This window comes from Acanthochromis polyacanthus, chromosome 21 (assembly GCF_021347895.1).
Source record: "Acanthochromis polyacanthus isolate Apoly-LR-REF ecotype Palm Island chromosome 21, KAUST_Apoly_ChrSc, whole genome shotgun sequence".
Taxonomy (NCBI): domain Eukaryota; kingdom Metazoa; phylum Chordata; class Actinopteri; family Pomacentridae; genus Acanthochromis; species Acanthochromis polyacanthus.
The window spans coordinates 23,402,672-23,428,336 of NC_067133.1; the positions used below are offsets into that span (position 1 = coordinate 23,402,672).

The window sequence follows — 25,665 nt, forward strand, 5'->3', positions numbered from 1 at the left end:
TGTCCATGCAGTCAATGTTCCGGACCCCACCACCAACAACCACAAACCACTACAACTCTTCTTACCAGTAGGGGTGTTGTTTGGGACATTCTCCAACTCCTGGACGATGTTGATGTCCAACAGCTCGAAAGACAGAAGATCCTGACAGACAAAAGATAAGTCATGAATGTTAATTTGTGCTGTTTTATGGTAGCTGTAAAAGGCAGTATTTCACATTTGTACATACATTAAAATGTCAGGATATTTTAGATTTCGCTGTTTCAGTTTTTCTGCTCTATTTCTATCCTGTCCTTTTATTCTGTGTTCTGCAAGATTCCCAACATGATGGAGGCAAAAATCACATCAGTGGAGAATCATTTTAAGTAACTGTTTAAGAAATATCCCAAACATTCTCTGGTTTCAGTTTCTGCAGTGTTAGGATTTGAACTTTTACTTTACATCATATTTCATTGATCTATTATGGGTCTTCAGAAAATATGACTAACTTCTCATGAGTGATTATGATTATGATGAGTTGGTGACTTCTCTGAGCCAACTTAAATAAAGCCCATTTGATACGCTCAGTAGACTCAGCCACAAACATTATAGCGGCAAAGTCTTAAGAGCTCAGCAAAGATCTGAAAAAGCAAATCATTGACTTGAAAAAGTCATGAAAGTCACTTGGAGCTATTTCAAATAAGCCACAGATTCAAAAAATAATCTGTGCAAACTATTGTTTCTAAGTGTAAAGTGCATTGTACAGTTGTGTCAGTGCCACAATCAGAACGAAAACATCAGTGAACAACTGCTGCTGAGACAATTGTTTATAATGATCATGAGTCAATTATGAATCGCCAAAAAGCAGGTCTATAATCAAATAGAAGTTGAACACAGATGTCAGTGTCCATAGTCAAGCATGTTTTGCATCGCCATGGGCAAAAAAATAGATGTTGTAGAACATCCTGTTTATTCTCCTGGCTGTCTGCTTCTCTAGTGCATCTCTTTAGGTGGGGTAGCCAGAGCTATGAGTCTTTGCTTGTCAGTCTCTTGTGTCTCTGGTAGGACTGCAGGCGGTACTTCCTGGGAAGTTGACTAACTTCTCTCCATGCCTCCTTGATCTTGGTTTCGAGCCTCCTCCTTCATAGGGATCATTGCTCTTTGTTATTCATTGCATTCATCTTGTAGCCGAATACCTCTAGGATCAATGTCGCTGTTTTGTACATCAGTTGATTAGTCTCGGTGATGGTATCCTGTAAGGATAATTTATAGCTTTGCATGCACATCTTCCAGCATGGGGCACTTTATCACTCAGCCGTGGTAATCAGGTGTGGGAGTCCCAGCTTTCCAGTAGTTTCATTATCTTCATTCTCAGTTCAGGAGCCCTTGTGTTCAGAGTCACTGTGCTTCTTGGGGCTTGGTACCCAGTCTCTGTTTTGTGGAGAGGATGGATGCACCTCCCCTCTCAGCTGCCTCCTTGGTCCCCCTTGCTGTAGCATCATTGTTGTACCTCGTCAGTCTCTAGTTGTGAGAGCAGTTGCAAAGAGAGTTCATCCCAACAAAATGAAGATGTATACAGAATTGACTCCCACAGAAAACAAAAGTCCTCCTCTTCTACTGAACCACCTATGAAGAATGCAAAACACAGATTTCCACACTGACTTGCAGCGGGTAACACAGGCAACTTTTGACAAGCTTGTGCTAACATTTGTGAGGCCAATCAACCATTTTCTGTTGCTGAGAAAGTATCTTTCAAGACTACAATGGAAACCTTGCCACTTCAGTGTGCAGTAATGACAAGGAAAATGTTATGCTCAAAAATACAGGAAGCTGCAAAGAACCTGAAAAGCATAATCAGCAAAAAGCTGAGCACTGTGAACTGTGTTGCTACGACAACAGAATGCTGGTTTGCCAGACAACATAGCTACTAAACGACCTGTCACGGAGTAGATAACACCTCTATAGAGATGCATTTTGCTGCATTGGCTTGTAGACCTCTTAAAGGCTTGCACACATTTGATGTCCTTGCTGCAGCATTTGAGGAAATACACACGTGGACAAAATTGTTGGTACCCCTCAGTTAAAGAAGGAAAAACCCACAATTCTCACTGAAATCACTTGAAACTCACAAAAGTAACAATAAATAAAAATTTATTGAAAATTAAATAATCAAAATCAGCCATCACTTTTGAATTGTTGATTAACATAATTATTTAAAAAAACAAACTAATGAAACAGGCCTGGACAAAAATGATGGTACCTCTATAAAAGATTGAAAACTATTTGACCAGAGTGACATGATTAACTCAGGTGTGTCATTTAATTGACATCACAGGTGTTTCCAAACTCATAATCAGTCAGTCTGCCTATTTAAAGGGAGACAAGTAGTCACCCTGCTGTTTGGTGAAAAGGTGTGTACCACACTGAACATGGACAACAGAAAGCGAAGGAGAGAATTGTCCCAGGACATCCGAAAAAAAATTATAGACAAACATCTTAAAGGTAAAGGCTATAAGACCATCTCTAAACAGCTTGAAGTTCCCGTGACAACAGTGGCTCATATTATTCAGAAGTTCAAGACCCACGGGACAGTAGCCAACCTCCCTGGACGTGGCCGCAAGAGGAAAATTGATGACAAATTGAAGAGACGGATCGTTCGAATTGTATCCAAAGAGTCCAGAGCAACCTCCAAAGAAATTAAAGGTGAACTCCAAGGCCAAGGTACATCAGTGTCAGATCGCACCATTCGTCGTTGTTTGAGCCAAAGTGGACTTCATGGGAGACGACCAAGGAGGACACCACTGCTGAAAAAAACTCATAAAAAAGCGAGATTGGAATTTGCAAAAATGCATGTTGACAAGCCACAAAGCTTCTGGGAGAATGTCCTTTGGACAGATGAGACCAAACTGGAGCTTTTTGGTAAGGCACATCAACTCTATGTTCATAGACTCAAAAACCAAGCATACGAAGAAAAGAACACTGTCCCTACGGTGAAACATGGAGGAGGCTCAGTAATGTTTTGGGGCTGCTTTGCTGCATCTGGCACAGGGTGTCTTGAAAGTGTGCAAGGTACGATGAAATCTGAAGACTATCAAGGCATTCTGGAGAGAAATGTGCTGCCTAGTGTCAGAAAGCTTGGTCTCAGTCGCAGGTCATGGGTCTTCCAACAGGACAACGATCCAAAACACACAGCCAAAAACACCCAAGAATGGCTGAGAGAAAAGCGTTGGACTATTCTAAAGTGGCCTTCTATGAGCCCAGATCTGAATCCCATTGAACATATGTGGAAGGAGCTGAAACATGCCATTTGGAGAAGACACCCATCAAACCTGAGACAACTGGAGCTGTTTGCTCATGAGGAGTGGGCCAAAATACCTGTTGACAGCTGCAGAACGCTCATTGACAAATACAGAAATCGTTTAATTGCAGTGATTGCCTCAAAAGGTTGTGCAACAAAATATTAAGTTATGGGTACCATCATTTTTGTCCAGCCCTATTTCATTAGTTTGTTTTTTTAAATAATTATGTTAATCAACAATTCAAAAGTGATGGCTGATTTTGATTATTTAATTTTCAATAAATTTTTATTTATTGTTACTTTTGTGAGTTTCAAGTGATTTCAGTGAGAATTGTGGGTTTTTCCTTCTTTAACTGAGGGGTACCAACAATTTTGTCCACGTGTGTACATTCTGAGAATCACATCAGGGAAAACGTGACCAAAACGACAACTGACAGTGGTTCAAATGTCTTGTCAAACATCAGCACCTTGGCAGCCTATACAGTAGAAGAGTGAGAACAATGCACACACCTAATTCTTTTGAAAACCATTTATCTTTCTGCAGGCCTTGTCTCATCACACATCACCTAGACACAGAGGTGGAGGATGTCAGCACAAACAACAGCCACCCTAATGACGATGACTTCTTTGGATCCATGGGGTAAGGAAAATCAGAAGCAAGAGAGCTGGAGAGGTACCTTTCATGCTCATCCATTGTTGGTACTGATCTATGGCATACTTTTCCTCACATCAAGAAGCTGCCACTCAAAGTTAACACAGGTCTTCTTGTGTCTGCAGCAGATTTTTTAGTCATGCAGGACTAGTATTCACTGCTAAACAGTCACAGTTTCACTGTAAGAACTTTGAGAGCCAAGTACTGTTGAAGCTTAACCGTTGCTTCACAGAGTGAAGAACAAGCATGTTTCAATCAAACGTGCACAGACACACACAGTTTATGGCAGTGTTTCTCAAATAGTGGGTATCAAACATATGAAATGTGAAATCAACCATCTGGTGATTGGTTATGGCCAGAGGCACGGCTTTACAAAGAGTAGAAATTACAGAAAATACATTAATTGCACATTTGTAAAACTGTAAATTTTAAATAATTTCTAGATTTAGACATTTGTGTTTCTTGTGCCTTAATTTGTTATTTGTAAAGATTTATACAAATTTTTGATTGTATTATTTGGAAACACCAGAACTTGCACATTATTTTACATTTCTGTCTGTCTGATCAGATAATTTCTAAAAATAAATTTAAAAAATCAGACTTTACAATCAAACAGTTTACTTGAGTAGTCTTTTCACCAAATACTTTTTTAGTCCTACGTAAGAGATTTTTTGCATGACTACTTTTTTTTTTACCTCTGCCTGAGTGATATTATTTTGAAGCAACATTACACTTACTTGAGTACAATTTATGGCTACTCTCACCACCTTTGGATATGGAAACAAAGTTATTTTACTAAAATATTCACATTTGTAACATTGACCCACAGTGCCACCTAGTGACATTGGATGGCCTGGCGATGTTGTGACTAAATCAATATTAATAACAATGTTACCGTTGATTGAAATGTAAAATCGGTTATATCTATGGTATATCTATATACTACTCTATACTCTACGCAGTGTGTTATATTCTGTCACAATAATATATATTCTTCAAATCTAAGATTTTTATATCTCATTTCTATGTTTTTGGGCAGCCTATGTCATATATGAGGCATATGTATGACGATCTCATTGTATATCTTCTTTTTCATGCTGGTGGGTCATGGTGAGAGACGGATAGGTTGTGTTTGATGAAATGCAGACTTCTCTCATCCTGATAACAAAGAGAGAGGAGTTCAAGTTTCCCAGAGATCATAATAGTAATAGATTAGATTTATATAGTGCTTTATATAGGATACTCAAAGTGCATACAATGGATCCATTATTCAGTCACTCACACATTCTCACTCTGGTGGTGGTAAACTCCATTTGTAGCCACAGCTGCCCTGGGGCAGACTGACGGAGGCGTGGCTGCCAATCTGCGCCTACGGCCCCTCCGACCACCAGCAACATCGCCAATATTGGCGCTTTCAATATTGGAGTTGCTGGGCTGCTCCTCTTCTTCTGCACTGGAGGCAAGGTGGGTAAAATGTCATGCCCAAGGACACAACAGCACATGACTAGGACAGAGCGCGAATCAAACCACCGACCCTTCGATCACTGGAAAGCCCGCTCTACCTCCTGAGCCAAAGCCACCCCCCTTTAAGGGCAAATTTTTCTCCACACCCACAATGCACCTCTCCAGGGCCTTGGAGAATATAGGGAAAGACTGCTTTTGTTCTAGATGCTTCTTCAGTCAGCTTTTCATCCTTTGTTGCTATTCATCTCTTCCCTCTGTTTTTTAGTTCTCTTTTGTTTTTCTTTTTACTTCGCTCTCTGCACTCTTTTCTTCTTGGCTCTTTTTCTCCTTTTTGTCAGTTTTTGTGACTACTTGTAGATACTGCTCACCTTCATTTTAAGTCTGAGCTTATATGCTTTATTCTTTTAAAGCATCAGAAAGAATCAACAGAAACTAAGCTTTTGTTATAACTCAATTACACCACATCTTCGTTCTCAGTTTTCAGAATTTTTTTCTGCCTTCTGGCTAATGGCAAGTGTTGTAGAAAACACAGTGAGAGCCACTGTTAATAGTACAGTTATTTTTCTATCAACCCTGAGGACCGTACTGAACTCTGACACTGCGCTGCTGAGAGCTCAACAGCAGAACTCATTGCCTGGAAACCACCTGAGGTCAATTCCTCAGAGTGTAACATGACATTGTACAATTAAATTTAACATGTTTAATCCCACTGCACTGATACTGTAAACTTCAAAATTATTGTTGTATTTTTAAATTAATCAACCATAAACTACTACAGAGCTCCCTGAATTCAAGTTAGTACATGTAATTTGTATGTGTATGTTATAATTACATGTATGCATTGCAAATGGGTGTCAACATGTCAGTAGAAAAATTTGGGGTCTCTGGTACCTGTCCCACACTGAGATTTTTGCCACCAAAAATAGCCAATTAAAAATCTCGTCCAACTTTGGGAGCTCATATTTTCGAAACTGAGGTACCAAGAAAGCTCCAGTTTGCTAAGTTATCACACAAGTTTGTGTAGAATGGAACCCAGGGGTGTTAGAACACTTCTGTGCAGTATTTCTAGTACTTTTAAGGTCCCAAACCCCACTCATGAGTAGGTATCTCTTAATTTTTTAGCATTTTTAGCAAGCCCCCGTGGCCTGCAGAATGTAGGGAAACACCTGGGGATGTTTGTGGGACACTAGCTACATGCAGAGGCCTTGATTACCAACTCACAGCTCTCTGGTATGTCTAGAGGCTGAGAAATAACCACTTAAAGATGCAAAAAACGCTGGCGAGGCTTTATATAGCCCAAATTCTGAAAATTTCAGATCCCCGCAACTCAAACTATTTGAGCTACAGGCCTACAATTTTGCATAGAAAGTACTTTTGTGACTATCTAATGGCATGCAAATTTAGGACTAATTTGAAGATGGTGCAGCAACACCCCCAAGGAATATCTGGTCATTTCACCTGGAATGACCCTACTTGGTTTTTCACCATACTCATGAAAGGTATGGCTGGACTTAATAATCATCTCTTCTGCATCAGTTATAGAAAGATTGTCAAACTCAGATTTAAGAAGTAGCATCTCTTTATACAGATGAGGAGATTGAGAACAAGCATATTCATGTTCTATCTGTAGAATGCGATTGCTGAGGTCAGTGAGTTTAGAATTACACTGTCACTTTTCAAATGATACCCGTGAGATTAACTGCCCTCTTATGTAAGCCTTAAATGTTTTCCATAAGACACTATGATTTATATCTGAAGTAGTGTTTGCTTCAATGAAGAAGTCTATCTGCTTAGATATAAACTCAGTGTGATTGACATCTGAAAGAAAACGAATATTCATTCTCCAAGGAGGATGAGAGAGCCAATTTTCAAATTTCATAACAAATAAGAGAGGCGAGTGATCGGATACAACCCTTGCATGGTAGCTGCAGCTTTGAATAGTTGGTAAAAGCTTGTTGTCAACAAAGAAATAGTCTATGCACAAGAAAGTGTGGTATACTAGAGAGAAAAATGAATAAGCACGGGTACTGGGATTGAGAGTTTGCCAGATATCTGAAATGCCATAATCTCTTAAAAAAGTGTTAATTACTTCTGCAACCTTTTAATTAGCAGACGACCTATTAGGGTGCCATTTTTCCTTCACATTCTAAGGGTCCGAAATCCAAGATGGCAGCCAAAATAGCCGCCGTTTAGCAATAATTCAATATCTTCGCTAGTACACATGATATAATTACAAAGTATCTAAACATAGGTTTTCTGACACAAGAAAACCAATGGAATCATCAAATTTAGGCTAAAGTTGTGATTTACATGCCTAATTTCAAGATGGCGTCCAAAATGGTTACCGTTTACACTAAATTCTACTTATTTCGACACCATAGTCCATACAATGATATTGGAAATAAATGTTCAAAGACCTTATCTGTTTGATTAAAGTAATGTATTGGTCACTTGGTACACAATATATGAACAAGTCAATAAACAAATCTTTATAACTATAGTGAAACCACGTTAGTTATTGTTCAGCCATTTTATGAACGAAAAAAATGCAAAAAGTCACATGGTATATAGATGTAGTTTTAGCAGTAGACATCAAACGTCTTCACACTCTTCATTTATCCTTGGTAGGCTTGTTTTGTTGTTGCAAGTGAAAACCCAACATCCACAGAATTCTGTACATGGGATATTGTTTTTGCGACAACTGTACCTTCCTTCACATCCACTTTTGCCTCTGCACTTTATCAGGTGCAGTACTGCCTCAGCAGCTGGTGGATTCAAACATCGAAGAGGAGAGAAGTGACTTGAACCTGCGTCAAATGTCCAACCAAATGCAGTAGGTGCTGGGAGGTATGGGTGATTTTCATCAGCTTTCCTCCAAATCATGGCTATGTAGTGTGCATGCCGAATATGTAAGTCCAGTGAACCATAAATTGGTGGAAGGTTTTCTCCTTCGGCTGCACGATTTGAGTAGAGGAAACAGCGAAGCTCTTTTATTGTTGTGTGGATTTTGATCGATACAGCATACAAACAAAACGTTCCAGCTGAGAGCATGCATCAGAGGGCAGATCATTGTCATTTCCTAGCATTGCTAGTGCATCCAGGATCTCATCGTCACAAGACATGAATGCCTTGAAGGACCAGTCTTTGGTTCTACCAGACATGTTGGAGCCTGTCAGAGCATGAAGACCCAACAGTACAGAAGCGCGCTTTTGTCCTAAGTTGTTGTATATGTTACAGACAGAAATGTTCCTCTTCAGCCTGCCCTTTCCAGGGAGGAAGACTGTAGAAACTGGCAAGTGTGGACACATGTGAACCAGTAGGAACAAGACATCCGTGTCTGGAGAGCTGAACTGAGTTCTGCTTCATGCGGAACACTTACAGCATGCAGAGTTACTAATCTTCGCTGTTTTCATCTCTCCTAGTACTGGCTCCACCTACTCCTGGTTGTGCCTTCCATATATATTGGATATATATCTATATTGGATTCTGGTCTTTGTTTCTGCAAGGACGAAAATCTCACCTAACTCGTTATAAACCCATTGGCGTCCAGTCCACTCATCTGTCGTCGCTGTTTACCTACCACCACCTGGTCCCAGCACTCCGGCTTCCTCAGCTGTGAACCCGGCCTGAGCATCACTAGTTGTGTTCGTGAGTTAGTTGTTTGACGGTAGTTTTTGCTCTCGTTAAGAGCATCGTTCAGAGTATTCGTAATTCGTAGTATTCCCCTAGAACCTAGTCGTAGTTTTTCCTTTCACCTAGTATCACTATCTTTTTTGCCTAGGTGTTACCTATCGTGAGTTAGATTTATTATTAGTTCATACCTTGCTGTTGTAGTTCCTGGCCACTAGTTGTCGCCATAAGTTTTGGAGCCTATAGTCTCCACTTCCATTTCCTGTTGTAGTTCCACTCTCAGCTTGTAGTTCCTGGAACTTCTGTAAATAAAAGTCTGTGTTGCATTCAAAGACCGTCTGTTCATTTCCTGCGCCTGAGCAATCTGAACTTTGTACCAGAAGTTCCTTTAAATAAATAGGCGCAAGGCCATTGAGAGCTGTAAAAACAAAGTAAAATTAAAAAATTTATCCTAGAAGAAACTGGAAGCCAGTGGAGGGAAAAGAGGACTGGGGTGATGTGCTGGTGCCTTGAAGTGTTCGCGAGGAAACGGGCTGCTGCATTTTGCACCAACTGGAGGCAAAGTTTTACCTTAGATAAAATACATAATTGATAAGAACTTGCTTTGACCACACTATTGATCTGTTTGGTGAAAGTAAAACTGCTGTCAAAAATAACCCCAAGGTTCTTCACAGACGGTTTTAGCTTTAAAAACACAGGAGTCCGAATCCGCAAGAACATTATCACCAAATAAAATGAACTCGGTCTTGTCCTCATTTAAATGGAGGAAATTTTTCCCCAGCCATGACTTGATGTCATTAATGCAGTTTGTGAAGGACTGAAGAGCACCACTTTTGATTGGTAACACTGGTAAGTACAACTGGAGATCATCGGCGTAGCAGTGAAATGCTAAATTATGCCTTGCTATGACTGACCCCAGTGGCAACATATAGAGTGAAAAAAGCGAAGGGCCCAAAATGGAACCCTGGGGAACTCCACAAAACAGAGATGCAACAGAGGAGGACAAGTCACCAATCATAACAGAAAAAGTCCTGTTGGTCAGATAAGACTCAAACCACTTGAATGCAGTTCCATGGATGTCAACAGAATTATTCAGGCCGGACAAGAAAATAGAATGGTCTACTGTATCAAATGCTGCCATTAAATCAAGCAGCACCAGGACAATAGGAGGCTTGGAGTCAACGGACACAACTATGTCATTGTGAACTTTAAGCAGCGCAGACTCTGTGCTATGCCGTGATCTGAAACTAGACTGAAATTTTTCCAGAATAAAATTATTTTCTAAAAATGCCTGTAACTGTATAAAAACAGTTTTCTCGAGGACTTTAGAGATAAAAGGCAAGTTAGAAACAGGTCTATAATTAGATAAAACATTAGCATCAAGATGTGCTTTTTAAGAAGTGGTCTCACAACAGCATGTTTAAAAGAAACTGGAACACATCTGTGGGGAATATTCATTTTACATATCTATTAAACTATCATGTTTTTATTGCTTTCTGCTTATTACTTATAATCATTTTAATTACTCTTTTGCTTATCAATTACAGTCATCATTTTATTACTTTTTTACTTATCACTTATAATCATCATTTTAATTACTTTTTAGTTATTGCTTATGATCATCATTTTATCACTTTTACTTACAATCATCATATTAATTACTTTTGCTTATTACTCATGATCATCATGTTATTACTTTTATTCATTTCTTACAATCATCATTTAATTACTCTTTTACTTATTACTTATATTCATTATTAACCTTCGTTTGATCATATTATGTGTTAATCATATATTAATGTGCTTGCAACTTGTATTAACCCTATAATCAAATATATTAAAGTGCTTATGAATGCATGTTTGAGTTCTTGCTCGTAACCTGGAAAAGTGTTGATCTAAGCAGGTTGTGCAGGTTTCAACGTCTAACTTAAAGGAAAGTGTGTTTAAGGTAAATGCTTGATGCTCCACTTGACTAAAAGGCTTGTGGTTAAAACTGACCTTTCAAGAGCTGAGGGGAAAACTCTCCCTGTCGCTTCAAACTGAAAAACTGAAATAAGAATAGCATCTAGGATGGCAGTTTAGCGTGGACAGGTGACAGTTTTAAAATAAAAGTGAAGAACATCCGTTAAAACTATGCAATACCTGGAAGAAAGAGGGGGGTCTGCGGTTACAGAGATGTGCAACTTGTCACGTACTCACAGAGGACAGAGACAGGGCAAAAGGTTCAAACAACAGCTAGATGTTTAAACAAGAATAAAAGTTAAAGTATTAAACCATAAAACAATATTGGGGAATTAAGATTAAAATATAATGTTCATAAGAAAAATACTTAAAAGAAAATGTAATCAACAATGTCTTAAATTAACTGTAAATTGGGGACAGGCATAGAAATCTTACATTAACCTATGAGGATCCTAGATTAAAATAGGGATAAAATCAGATTAATCTGCCTTATACAAATAATTAAATTATTGATATTGTTGTAGTATTATTAAATATAAATTTAATAAGCTGAATTAATAAAACTCAAAGCTCAGCATAAATTGAGCAAGAAGCTCAGACCTGTTGTCTGCAGAGAGCTGAGTTGTAGTCTGTGGAAAGGTCACAGGAAGTCACACCTCAGGCAGGCACATACACACACATGCAAAGTACTCTCAATACAGGGTGAAGACGGCTGTGGTTGGACGAAGACTGAAGACATCCGGCAGTGTGAACCAATCAGAAGACAACAGCTTCTTAGTTAAAAACTCATGTAATAGTTTAGAATTCGCTCTTTGTTGTGAACAGCTGCATGCAGAGGAATATTGTCTTACTTTAGCCAGTCTGATGTCAGTTAGAACAACAAAGAGTCTGCATGCATGCATTTCTGTACTATCCAATGCGTTTTTACTAAATATTCTTAAATGAATATTTTGACTCTGAGTCATCCTTGTCTCCGAGTGTTTTTTCCTCATTAACAGTACCAAAGAATCCGCTCTGACACATCCTGAGCTAAGACAAGTGTTCATTAAAACCACAAGGACAGGCCCAACAGTGGAAAAGACCTCTTTAAGCAGTTTAGTTGGGAAAACATCCAAAGGGCAAATTGTTGTTTTCATGTGTTTTACTACATCAGTAAGGGATGGGAGGGAGATGGGCTCAAAGTGGTCAAGCACTGGAAAGAGTGGGGTTATAGCAGACTGGTCTGGGCTGTTACTGCTGCTGCTCAGAGCTCTCACAGACATCTCTTTGTCCACAAAAAAGCATAGAAAGCCCTCACATGTGGAAACAGTGGGGGATTAGTGTGGGGGCTCACAACAGAATTAATTGTACTGAACAACACACGGGGGCAGTGTCCATTAGTCGAGATAATATCTGACAGATATTGGGATTTAGCCTCCTTCACAGTGCTCTGATACTGAGCGAGACTGTCCCTCAGTATCTCCAGCGATACATGTAGCCTGTCCTTTTTCCAGCGTCATTAGTAACCATCTAGAGACTATTAATCAAGATTATTCTGACCAACTTGAGAAAGAAAGAGTAAGAGAAAGATTAAACAAAGATGAATATGGGTCTGTCTTTGGTCACACCATAACTGAAACTGTAGACTTATCAGAGTCATCTGAGAGCTCAAGCAACCATTCCAGCTCAGTCAGTTCCCACAGCAGTAGAGTAGATACACAGAGCTTGCTGCTAAGCTGGAACAAGCAAAAGCCATGAAAGAAATCCAAGCACAACAAGCACATCTTCACAAGTTAGAGAGAGAATGGAAACTTAGAGTTAAAAATGGTGTCACATATGAAACAAAAAGAAATGCAATGACAGTTGGAACAAGAGAGAGCAAAATTGTAGCAGTTACAAGCAGCAACACGTGTAAGAGCATATAACGTGCATGATGAAGAGATTCATGACCAAACTAACTCTGCTTGCAACAGAATGGAAACTAAACCTCGATTGAATCCAGAAGCTGCATCATTCCAACCTTGTCCAGCAGTTCTTCCTGAAGTGACAATGACCGAAGAATCTGTCAGTCTATCTAAAGCAATCACTAGTTCATTAAGCTTGAACCACTTGCCGGTCCCTGAGCCAGCTGCGTTCAGTGGTGACCCTTTAAGGTTTACTGACTGGAGGATGTCATTCATAGTTCCTATCGACAAGAAACCCCTTCCACCAAGTGAGAAGATGTTTTATCTCAAAAATTATCTTGCTGGAGAGGCGCGCAAAGCTGTAGAAAGTTTCTTTTATAGAGATTCAGAGACTGCATACAATGGAGCGTGGAACATCTTACAGGACAGATATGGGAACCTGTTCATCATACAAAAGGCTTTCCAAGATAAGCTCATGAGATGGCCAAAGATCAACACAAATGACCCACTAGCACAACGGGAGTTCGCTGACTTCCTCCAAGGCTGCACTGAAGCGATCCAGCATGTCAAAGGCCTAGCTATCCTTAACAATTTTGAGAAAAACCACAAGTTGCTCAAAAAACTACCAGAATGGATCATGCACAAGTGGAGTCGAAATTGTTGTGTAGGAACTTGACACATCTGAAAACTATCCAGATCTTGCATGCTTCACAGAGTTCCTGAGCAAAGAGGCACAGATCGCTTGTAACCCATTGCTTCTCCATTGTTGATAAATTTCAAGGCTACAGATCACCAAAGAGAGCAAATCTCTCAACACAAATACAAGAGTTTTGCTCAAGAAAAACAAAAAAAACATACAGCAGTAAACCAAAATCACCTTGCTCTGTCTGTAAAAGTGAAGCTCGTGGCATTACGAAGTGTTCCACCTTCACAGCGAAGAGTAGTGAAGACAAAAAGGCATTCATCCATGAAAACTGGCTCTGCCTTGGGTGCCTGAGAAAGGGTCACATGACCAAAGAGATGACGCACATTCAACATATGTAACCGTTGTCACCCAACCTGTGAGAAAACAGGAAACAAAGACCTGTGAAAGCTGCAGGGAATAGCTCCACTTCCACAGAAGAACCTGCAAACCAGGAAATGCACAAGGCTGTATCTCATACATCAAAACAACATGCTTCTGCTACTTCAAGTATCGTCCCAGTCCTTGTGTCTTCAATACAAGTGCCACACAGAGAAATGCTTACATATGCGATGCTGGACACACAGAGTGACTCGACGTCTGTCTTAGAAGACTTACTGAACAAACTGAATGTTGATGCCCAACCAGTAAAACTGAAACTTAGTACTATGACAGCCATTGTCACAATCATATCTAGCAAAAACGTCCATGGTCTTCAAGTTCAAGGACTACACTCAGAGAACCACATCAAACTACAGCAGGCCTACAGCCTTGACTTTATCCCAGTGGACAAGTCTTACTTCCCAATAAAGGAAACAGTGTTAGTGTGGCCTCATCTCAGACACTTGGCAGATGAGCTACCACCCCTTCAAGACTGTGATGTAGCGCTCCTAATTGGATATGATTGTTCAGCAGCACTGGCTCCTCTTGAGGTTATCACTGGTGACAAAAAACAACCATTTGTACAGAAATCAGAACTAGGATGGAATATCATTGGCTTATCAAACCCCCACCTAGACAGGCAAGGAAGTCAGAGCTTTGTGCATCGGCTCACCGTTAAAGAACTGCCAATTCCACCAGCAACAGATGTTCTAAAAGTCCGAGAATCAGACTTCACTGAGAGAACTTATTGTTGTGTTTATAACAGATGTAGTGGAGTCGGCACAAAGGTGGAAAAACGATGTAGGAGAAAGGAACAGTTAGCGAACAGTGGCGTAGTTTATTTACATCCGTTTCATGCTGTCTTGACACAGCTTCTTCTTCTCTTGTCTGGCTACATTGTCGTACACACAGAGCACTCCCGGTTGCCTTACCACCCTCTTGTGGTGGTTATAAGTAACAAGCTAAACCGTAAACCCAAATTGGCATTTAACAATGCAACCTTGTTTCTTACCATGCACATTTTCTTTGAACACCACACTTATGAAGATAAATACACCCCCTGTCAAAAGTTTTAGGACGCTTTCTCATTCAAATGAATGAGAAAGCATCCTAAAACTTTTGACAGGGGGTGTATGTGTCACAGGATGAAGTTAATTTCATACAGTTTCTCAGTGAGCACATCACACAGAAGAAAACTGGACATTATGAGATGCCCCTCCCTTTCAAAGCAACAGTCCACCAAACCTACCAAACAACAAGAGGCTAGCCAAATTTCGCCTTAAGAAGAAATTAAAGGCCAATAAACAATATTATGATCAATATGCTAAATTCATGGAGGAAACAATTAACAAGAGTGATGCAGAACCCACCCCTACAGCATCTGAGAGAGAGTTGTACCTTCGCATCACAGCATCTTTCACCCCAGAAAGCCAGACAAGCTAAGAGTCGTATTTGATTGGTCGTCCAAATTTCATGGTTTTTCTCTGAACGACAGTCTCTTAACTGGGCCTGATGTAATCAATCCTCAGGATGAGACAGGCTGAGTCTGTCGTGAAGAACTTTCTGGCCCAACTACTGTGTTCCAGTCAAAGGACACTACAATCCAGTCAACGCTGCACAAAGTAGGCCAAGCCATCCTTTTCTACCTGCTCCAGATTGGGTTGATGTTACAATAAATTAAATTCATAACAACGGTTACATTTTTTTTATTCATGAGTGTATCTATCATGAACCCAGACCATAGGTCCATAACACTAGATTGTTTGCTAACTACCCTCCTTTCATCATAACCTTGAGTAATGTTACGTCACACATCCACTACACACACACACTCCAGTTCACTGTATATAGCTCAGGTGTATTATAGTAGTAGAACAGTTAATAAATATTTTTCATTAAGACCGTTTGCGTAGGAACTGAGGTTAATTCAATCAGAACTTAAGTTTCTCAGACAACAGATTGGTCACCTTCATTTTAATCAAAATCTGAGATTGAGTTGAATAGGATTATTATCTTGGTAAACTGAGACGGTGCCTCTAAATTAATGAGTGCAATTTAACTACAAAAAGTAGTTACACTACAGAACTGAGCTACCCAAACAAGATATTCATGAACTAGGGCAGAGAGCAGTGAACTGTTGGAAAGCTATGACAAAAGCAATTTAAGGAGATTATGCAGAGAATGGGTTAAAGACTCAGATTTTTAATCAAGCTTTTGACTAACCTTATAAATCCTTATGTTCTTGTCATTCTTTATTATCTTATGTATTTTTATCCTATGGATACTTTGTAACCCAACATCCAAGCTAACGGAGAAGAAACTTCGAACTCAGTACTCTAATGTCTGGAAAAGCAAACTGATATCACAACTACAGATTGAGGAGGTACAACAAAGATGGTACAGCAAGGGGGAGCCAAGGGGGGCGATCTCATCATCAGCTCTGAGATTGGGTTCCAAGCCCCAAACACAAGGGCAGCTGACCTGATACTGAAGATCCCAGCCAAAGTAAACACCTGTAGCTCCCATTTACTAAGGCTAAGAGAAAAAGTGCCTACGGCAAGTCTGATAGATTGTCCTACAGCGATCATCACTGATATATACAACATCAATCCTGGAGATGCTTGACTACAAGAACAACACCACGAGCCATTAGAAGCAGTATCCCCAATGAAGGAGGCCAAGATCAAGGCAACAAGTAGGGAAGTTAGCCAGCTATCAGAACTACAGAAAGATGTGATGAAAAAAGGACAAACATGCTGTCCATACCTGAGGCACTGGAGACTGCTAAGCAAAGGCTCACAGTCCGGGTCACCTGTCTGAAGCGGTACACTGGAGATTTAGAAGCTAGAAGCATGAAAAACAGGAAACACTGAAGTGCACCCTCAGTGGCAGGGTAATCAGATGATAAGAACAGTGAGCAGTTTGTGCTCTGTCTCCAGTTTTTCCTGACTGGTCTCTTGCCCTGTTGCCTGCCTGCTCATCCTGGGTTACAATCCTGTCAACTGCTCCGCTCCCTGCTGCACATTGGCATGAGACACACGTCTTCCTGTGTCGCCTTCAGCCGACCATTCCACATACAGCCACACTTTGGTGTCAGATGTACAGGTCCCTCCCACTACTTTGGTCTTAGTCATTTGGTTTACAGCTGTGACATGAGTAACCTGGTTAGACTAAGCTAATTATTACTATTATTTTATTAGTAGGAGTATTATCCTCACTTGTGCTTGTAATTTCCACACTTGGTTGTATTGTTCTACCCTTTGGTTTATTTAGATTACATTTATCCTTGAGTTTGAATTTGTTAGGCTGATTGTACTTCGTAGAGACTTTTTTTAGATTGGTACTTGGAAGTGGAAATTAACATTTCTAGTGTATCAGTGCAGGGAGAAAAGTCTGGATGAAGTCAAGCAGTTGCAGTAGAACACAGCAGTGTAATGACTACGGATTTCATTACCTGCGCTGTCAGCAGGTCTACGGAGGGGATGTAGTATTCTTCTTGATCCACTGACATTAAAGGTGGCTCCCGAGAAGCACTAGAGACTTTTCCATCCTTCACAAGTGGGTTCTTGCCCTGCAGGTAAACAGAAATCATTGTAGACAGCTACACACACAAATTTACATCATGATTCAAAATATGAGTGTATTTATTCATCTTTGTGTTTACACAATTGTGCCAATAAATGCCTTTATTTTACAAGTACGAAGATGCAATTTTGAAGGAGTCCTGCTTTAATATAGCCAATTATTTGCACTACCTGAGGTGTGACACAGGGCGACACAAGTATCCCATCAGCCATCATTGGTGCTGGGGCCAGAGGGTCGACCATGATGCTGCACCACACTCGCGGTCCAAACTGCTCTCCAGTATGGGCCAGACGCCAGTGAGAGGTATAGGAACCCTCCACAACGGGAGCACACAGCGCCACGCTCACTATGCCGATCTAGACACACACAAACAGAAAACACACAACAGAGGTCTTTACAAGACCAAAAATGTATGCACAAATGCAAAAGGGACAAAATTATATTACTCTAAACTAAACTGCATCCGAGCCAAAACATGACAACAAACTTGAATGGCATTAATTTCATGGCTGTTTGCTATGAACAAAAATAATCTTAATTAACAAGTTACCAAAATAAAACTTTGTGTTTTATCTAATGTTGCAGCAGTGTAACAATACTAGCCTTCTCTCTTATGCCTTTTCGTAAAACGTATAATCCATCTCTCTTGCCAAGAAGTTTGGTAAAAAAACAAAAAAAACAATCTGATTTTCTATTATTCCTCTCTTGTTTTTTGAAACAGGATGACTGATCCACTCATTATTTCAGTTTAAGGCAAGCAGCATACTTTCTGAATCTGTGAGTACATGAGGGTCTGCCAGAGTTCCAGTGATTTTTTTGTGAAATATTGTCATCTGAAGATTGATGTCACAACTTGCACCAACCGAAACCAAAATGGCTTTGATTTGATTCATAGTGTGCATGCATGGTATACGCAGATACCTATCCTCTCGCATGTATGGAATTCGTCCTCTAAATGGACTACAAGCAAACTAGAGAGTAGTATAATCAAAGCAAAGACACACCTTTGGTGTCCATAGCTCTCTCTGCGCGTCTACAAGAGAGTAAGTACCTGGTAAGTTTGCTTGTTGTCACAGTGATGGATGACAAACAGCCTGTTTACAATCACCTATGGGGTTTTGTTGCGTTCACCACAGCAAAGATAGCTTTGACTGTCTTCTCTTTTAAGCGACAACAATGATTGCAAGTTTTTGAAAATGGTTGCTAATATTACCATTGCTAATATACTATCATCTGTGCTCCCCAAAATGAGTCTGACCTGTGCTGTCTTACTGGGGCTTTCAAATGCACTGGTCATATGGGAGAAAATAAAGTCACCAACAAATAGTTTTACTTAATTTTGGGCTCTTTATACTATTTAGGTAACTTTTGTTTGAAAGTATGAACTCTGAAATTTTTTCAATGCAACTACACAAAAGTGCTGTCATGTCGATGCATTTTTAACCAAGTCAACCAGCAGATCTTCACAAAGACACATCTGGCTGCAGTTCCCTTTCTCCCACTGACATCGCACATTGATTTTGGAGCATCAATATGCAAGTATCACTTTCTGTCTGCTAAATCAGAAAATTTAGAAATTGCAAATGGCTTCTCAATTCCAATGTGATTCTAAATTGATCATCGCTCTGCCAACTGCTTCCAGTGAAGATCACTGTAATTAACAAGGAAAGCACTCAGAGAGCACAGTACTCTATCAAGACTGTGTAATTTCCAGAATGTGACTATTTAATAGAGATGTACCCACAAACAAAATGACCTTGTGCTGAGCACAAAAATTTCCTATGCATGGATCCCGAATTGCGTGACCTAAATGTAAATGTCTGATAAATTGTATTCATATTCTCCTGCACAGTATTATTTATGTATTAACAAGACATTGTAGTCCTGCAGTGCCACCTTGTGGTCTGTTCTGCTTTATTTTGTGAAGCGTGTGTTTCTTCTGTTATTTTGTCAATCAATCAATCAAGCTTTTCTTATAGAACACTTTTCATATAATTAAAAACATTAAAATCAAGAAACCCATCCCTCCCTCCATATATACATAAATGCACACAACTGCATAATCACGCCCACACACACACACACACACACACTCTCACCACTGACTGTAGGGAGACATGGCATGGCACTGACGAACATAAGTAAAAAAGTGAAAGGTTAAAAGTAAAAATACATAAGATAATAAAGAATGACAAGAACATAAGGATTTATAAGGTTAGTCAAAAGCTTGATTAAAAATCTGAGTCTTTAACCTTCTTTTAAAAACATCGAAGGTCTCTGCAGTCCTGAGGTTCCCTGGCAGGCTGTTCCACAGGCAGGGGCCGTAGTGGCTAAATACTGCCTCACCGTGGGTTTTTGTTCTGGCTTGTGGTATAATTAAAAAGCTGCTGCCGGAGGACCTCAGGATCTGCAGGGGTCGATGAAGTTAAAAGGAGATCAGATAAATAAGAAGGCACAAGGTTGCTAAGACATTTAAAAACTAATAAAAGAACCTTAAAATCGATGCTGATGCAGACGGGGAGCCAATGCAGTGACTTTAAAACTGGTGTAATGTGTTCCCGCCCTCTGGTCCTCGACCAGTACACATGTGGCTGAATTTTGTAGTAATTGTAGATTTAAAATACTCTTTTTGGGAAGACCAGAGAGCAGGGCATTACAATAGTCTAAACGGGAACAGATAAAAGCATGCAGTAGCACCTGCGTGCTGGCCTGAGAGAGAAACGGGTGGACTCTGGCTATGTTCTTAAGATGATAAAAACCTATCTTTGTTATATTTTTAACATTATACTTTTAGAGTTGAAAATTATGCCCAGGTTTTTGTTTTGTTTTTTACAAATTTTGCTGGTTTAAAATCTTGTAATTTAGATTTAAAAAAATTCTCTCTCTGGCCTTCAGGACCTATAATTAAAACCTTAGTTTTGTCCTAGTTGAGCTGTAGGAAGTTTGCTGCCATCCATGACTTGATGTCTAAAATACAGTTTAAAAGGATATCAGTTGGCCCTGTGTCATCAGGAGACACTGCAATATACAGCTGTATATCATCAGCGTAGCTATGGACGTCCCCAAGAGGAAGCATGTAAAGGTTAAAAAGAATGGGACCTAAAATTGACCATTGGGAAACCCCACACCTAATTTCATGGGTTCCTGAGGAACACGTACACATACTTACATAAAAACATCGACCTGTGAGGTAAGAACTGAACCAGTTAAAAACAATACCAGAGAGGCCAACAAGTTGTCTAAGTCTGTTGAATAAAATGTGATCGTCTACTGTATCAAAAGCAGCGCTTAGATCCAGTAGAACTAAGACTGAGTTTATTATCCAAATTACACCTGATGTCATTTAAAATCTTTAAAAGTGCTGTTTCTGTACTGTGGTTCATCCTAAAACCAGACTGATGTCCATCCATCCATTCTACACCGCTTTATCCTCACTAGGGTCGCGGGCGGGGGGGTTCTGGGGACACCCTGGACAGGTCGCCAGTCTGTCGCAGGGCTACATATACAGACGAACAATCACACTCACATTCACACCTACAGACAATTTAGAGTAACCAATTAACCTGAGCATATTTTTGGACTGTGGGAGGAGTGCCCGGAGAAAACCCACGCATGCACAGGGAGAACATGCAAACTCCATACAGAAAGATCCCAGGCTCAGGCCGGGACTTGAACCAGGGATCTTCTTGCTGCAAGGCAAAAGTGCTAACCACTAGCCCACTGTGCAGCCCTCCAGACCGATGTTTCTCTAAAATTTTAATTCTGTTTAAAAAGTCATTGACTTGGTTAAAAGCCAGTTTCTCTAAAATTTCACTTAAAAATGGTAAGCTGGATACAGGACGGTAGTTATTAAGGACATTGGGATCTAAATTGCTCTTTTTCAGAAGTGGCTTCACCACGGCTGTTTTAAAGGCAGTGGGGAAGATACCTGTCTGAAGAGAACAACTCATTATGTTTAAAAACTTTTCCTCAAAGAGTCCATAAAATGATTTTAAGAGTGGTGTGGGAATTGGATCTAAAAGGCAGGTTGTTGGGTTTACTTGGGAGAAAACTCGACCAAGTGTCCTCGCATCAACCAGAGCAAAACTCTCCAGTGTTTCCTCGGGCAAGGACAGCAGATCAGGCATGTTAGCAAATAAAACTTGTTGCAATAAGAGTTTTAATCTGATGTCCTTGATTTTGGTTCTGAAGGGGTCTGCAAAGTTCTCACAAAGGGCGTCAGATGGCATCTTAAAAGCTTTGTTAAAATTAGTGCCTGCTAAAATATAAAAGGTGGAGAAGAGGAACCAGGGGTTGTTTTTATGGTCTGTGATAAGTTGTGCGAAATGGGAAGATCTTGCCTGTTTGATTGCGTTATTGTTGGTTTTGAGTTTCTGACGTAAGATTTCGAAGTGAACTGTTAATTTTGATTTCCTCCATCTCCTCAGCACTTCTGCAGTTTCTTTTTAACTGACTGATTTTATCATTTTTTTCTCCACGGGGGGTATAGATTTTCTTCTGATTCTTCTAGTTACACACGTGGACAAAAGTGTTGGTACCCCTCAGTTAAAGAAGGAAAAACCCACAATTCTCACTGAAATCACTTGAAACTCACAAAAGTAACAATAAATAAAAATTTATTGAAAATTAAATAATCAAAATCAGCCATTACTTTTGAATTGTTGATTAACATAATTATTTAAAAAAACAAACTAATGAAACAGGCCTGGACAAAAATGATGGTACCTCTATAAAAGATTGAAAACTATTTGACCAGAGTGACATGATTAACTCAGGTGTGTCATTTAATTGACATCACAGGTGTTTCCAAACTCATAATCAGTCAGTCTGCCTATTTAAAGGGAGACAAGTCGTCACCCTGCTGTTTGGTGAAAAGGTGTGTACCACACTGAACATGGACAACAGAAAGCGAAGGAGAGAATTGTCCCAGGACATCCGAAAAAAAATTATAGACAAACGTCTTAAAGGTAAAGGCTGTAAGACCATCTCTAAACAGCTTGAAGTTCCTATGACAACAGTGGCTCATATTATTCAGAAGTTCAAGACCCACGGGACAGTAGCCAACCTCCCTGGACGTGGCCGCAAGAGGAAAATTGATGACAAATTGAAGAGACGGATCGTTGGAATTGTATCCAAAGAGCCCAGAGCAACCTCCAAAGAAATTAAAGGTGAACTCCAAGGCCAAGGTACATCAGTGTCAGATCGCACCATTCGTCGTTGTTTGAGCCAAAGTGGACTTCATGGGAGACGACCAAGGAGGACACCACTGCTGAAAAAAACTCATAAAAAAGCGAGACTGGAATTTGCAAAAATGCATGTTGACAAGCCACAAAGCTTCTGGGAGAATGTCCTTTGGACAGATGAGACCAAACTGGAGCTTTTTGGTAAGGCACATCAACTCTATGTTCATAGACTCAAAAACCAAGCATACGAAGAAAAGAACACTGTCCCTACGGTGAAACATGGAGGAGGCTCAGTAGTGTTTTGGGGCTGCTTTGCTGCATCTGGCACAGGGTGTCTTGAAAGTGTGCAAGGTACGATGAAATCTGAAGACTATCAAGGCATTCTGGAGAGAAATGTGCTGCCTAGTGTCAGAAAGCTTGGTCTCAGTCGCAGGTCATGGGTCTTCCAACAGGACAACGATCCAAAACACACAGCCAAAAACACCCAAGAATGGCTGAGAGAAAAGCGTTGGACTATTCTAAAGTGGCCTTCTATGAGCCCAGATCTGAATCCCATTGAACATATGTGGAAGGAGCTGAAACATGCCATTTGGAGAAGACACCCATCAAACCTGAGACAACTGGAGCTGTTTGCTCATGAGGAGTGGGCCAAAATACCTGTTGACAGCTGCAGAACGCTCATTGACAAATACAGAAATCGTTTAATTGCAGTGATTGCCTCAAAAGGTTGTGCAACAAAATATTAAGTTATGGGTACCATCATTTTTGTCCAGCCCTATTTCATTAGTTTGTTTTTTTTTAAATAATTATGTTAATCAACAATTCAAAAGTGATGGCTGATTTTGATTATTTAATTTTCAACAAATTTTTATTTATTGTTACTTTTGTGAGTTTCAAGTGATTTCAGTGAGAATTGTGGGTTTTTCCTTCTTTAACTGAGGGGTACCAACAATTTTGTCTACGTGTGTAAAAGTGGAGTTACTGAGTCCAGGTTGACTTCAGTCTGCTGTTAAAATTATCAACGATAAAATCACATGGTGCAGGTAAAATTTCGGCAGGAGTGCTCGGTAAAATCTCAATAAAATTTGCAGCCACTTCAGAAGATAGGAAGCGTTTCCTCACCGTTCTCACCAGAGCCTCCCGCTGGTTAAAACTGATGATATTGAAAAACACACAGTAATGGTCAGACACAGCCAGGTCAACAACAGAGGACACACCAATGGACAGGCCATGGGTTATAACCAGGTCCAGGGTGTGTCCTCTATTGTGAGTCTGCTGCGTGGCATGTTTAAAATCAAGACAATTTAAAAAATTTAAAAAGTCTCTGGACATTGAGTCTGAGATGGTGTCAATACGTAGATTAAAATCACCAGTTATTAAAATTCTGTTGTATTTGGTGTGGATGATTGATAAAAGTTCTGAGATTTCACTGATAAAAAGGCTGGAGTGACGGGGTTGTCTATTCACTGTTATACAGAGGATCTGAGTCCTGATAAAAACAAAGGCATGATGCTCAAATGATGCATATCTGTTAAAAGATACTTCAGTTGGGATGAGTGCTTTGCTTGTAATGGAGGCTGTTCCACCTCCTCTTCCCTCTCTGATGGAGAATAAAAAGTTATAATTCGGGGTTTTCAAGATGGCGGCTGATTCAAAGGAGCTCATGTCGTCTGCTCTGCCACGGACAACTATCAATCCTGATCTAAATCCATCTTTTTGAGTACAACCTTTTATTTTCTGCATCTATATTCCCAAAGGAGAAACTCATGTCGATAAAGAAGAGTTCCCGCACCCGGACACAGTCGGACTTGACGAATTTTGCAACCGTAACCAGCAAACCCAAGCTAATGGCTAACACGGATGCTAAGACAATGGAGGGTAATGCTGAGCATGCTAGTGAAGCTGACGGCGCTACAACAACCACGAATGGCGCAGGAATACAACAAAACCTGTCCAAAGAACCCGAAGTTACTTTAGGGGGTATTATGACCGCCATAAACGATTTTAAAAGAGATCTATCCTTTATAAAAACTGACGTTTCAACCAAACTTGAAGGAATACCTGCAGCAATGGAAAGTTTTAAAGAGGACATCGCAGAGTGCACAAGCCGAGTTACGCAGGCAGAGACCAGAATCTCCGCCACTGAAGATGAGGTAACTGTGCTTGTTAGCAAGGTAAAATGTCTGGAAAAGAAAAATCGGACCTTGGAGGAGAAAGTCCTTGATATCCCGGGGTTTGAATGTGAGGCTGGTAAACTTACCCGAAGGGGTGGAGGCCAACGACGAGTGCGGTTTTCTGGAGGAGTGGATACCGGAGGCGCTGGAGCTCGGGCCGGGAGAGGATTCACGGTGGAGAAGGCGCACAGGCTGGGCCCAAGGAGCGGACGTGTAGCTGAGTCTAGACCCAGAATGCTTATAATGAAGTTTCTAAGCCACAAAGATAAGGAAGCAGTAATGAGAGCTGCAAGAGCCAAACAAGTGGCCAAACAAAATATCCTCTACAAAAATCAACCAGTGCAATTCTACCAAGACGTGCCTTCGGAGATACACAGGAAGAAGAAAGAGTTTGATGGCACACGGCGACAACTGCATCTAATGGGACTCCGACACGGCATGATCGCCCCCGCCCGACTCATCGTGACCTACCAGGACCATTCGCATATCTTCACCAGCGCGGAGGAAGCCAAGAACTTCATCCAGAGAATCCAATCGGACACTCAAGAGGACTGATGGGTGTGAGTAAGGCATTATAAGGACTGATCTTGGTTGTACATGATGTACGGAAATTGTTGATATAAGTACAGTTCTATATAGTTGTTGAATGACTGTTATTAGTTGTGGCAGAGCAGCTACAGTTTTTTGTTTTTGTTTTGCCAAGTGGCAGTCAGCAGACTGATCCCCACTGCATGTGGAACAGTTGTTTGCTCTCTGAAAACACAGTATCAAAGGGGAGGGATGTCCATGCTTATA

General features: G+C 40.3%; 2 protein-coding genes across 7 annotated transcripts in view; both read right to left on the reverse strand.

Moving 5' to 3' along the window:
- The window catches only part of nbr1b (NBR1 autophagy cargo receptor b), a 609,335-nt gene that overhangs the window by 412,541 nt on the left and 171,129 nt on the right, over positions 1 to 25,665 (reverse strand). For 4 of the 6 annotated variants that reach the window (XR_007938740.1, XM_051941286.1, XM_051941285.1 and 1 more), the window contains exons 12-15: positions 17,684 to 17,869; positions 17,383 to 17,499; positions 9,212 to 9,322; positions 66 to 141 (exon numbers count right to left, since the gene is read on the reverse strand). Coding sequence is in view for 4 of the 6 variants with exons in the window: in XM_051941286.1 (XP_051797246.1) it covers positions 66 to 141; positions 9,212 to 9,322; positions 17,383 to 17,499; positions 17,684 to 17,869 (490 nt within the window). In the remaining 2 variants the exon portion in view is untranslated. The remainder of the gene's footprint in view (positions 1 to 65; positions 142 to 9,211; positions 9,323 to 17,382; positions 17,500 to 17,683; positions 17,870 to 25,665) is intronic. The other 2 variants (XR_007938739.1, XM_051941287.1) reach the window with 1 other exon arrangement.
- The window catches only part of LOC127531607 (general transcription factor II-I repeat domain-containing protein 2), a 308,653-nt gene that overhangs the window by 144,987 nt on the left and 138,001 nt on the right, over positions 1 to 25,665 (reverse strand). The window lies entirely within an intron of this gene.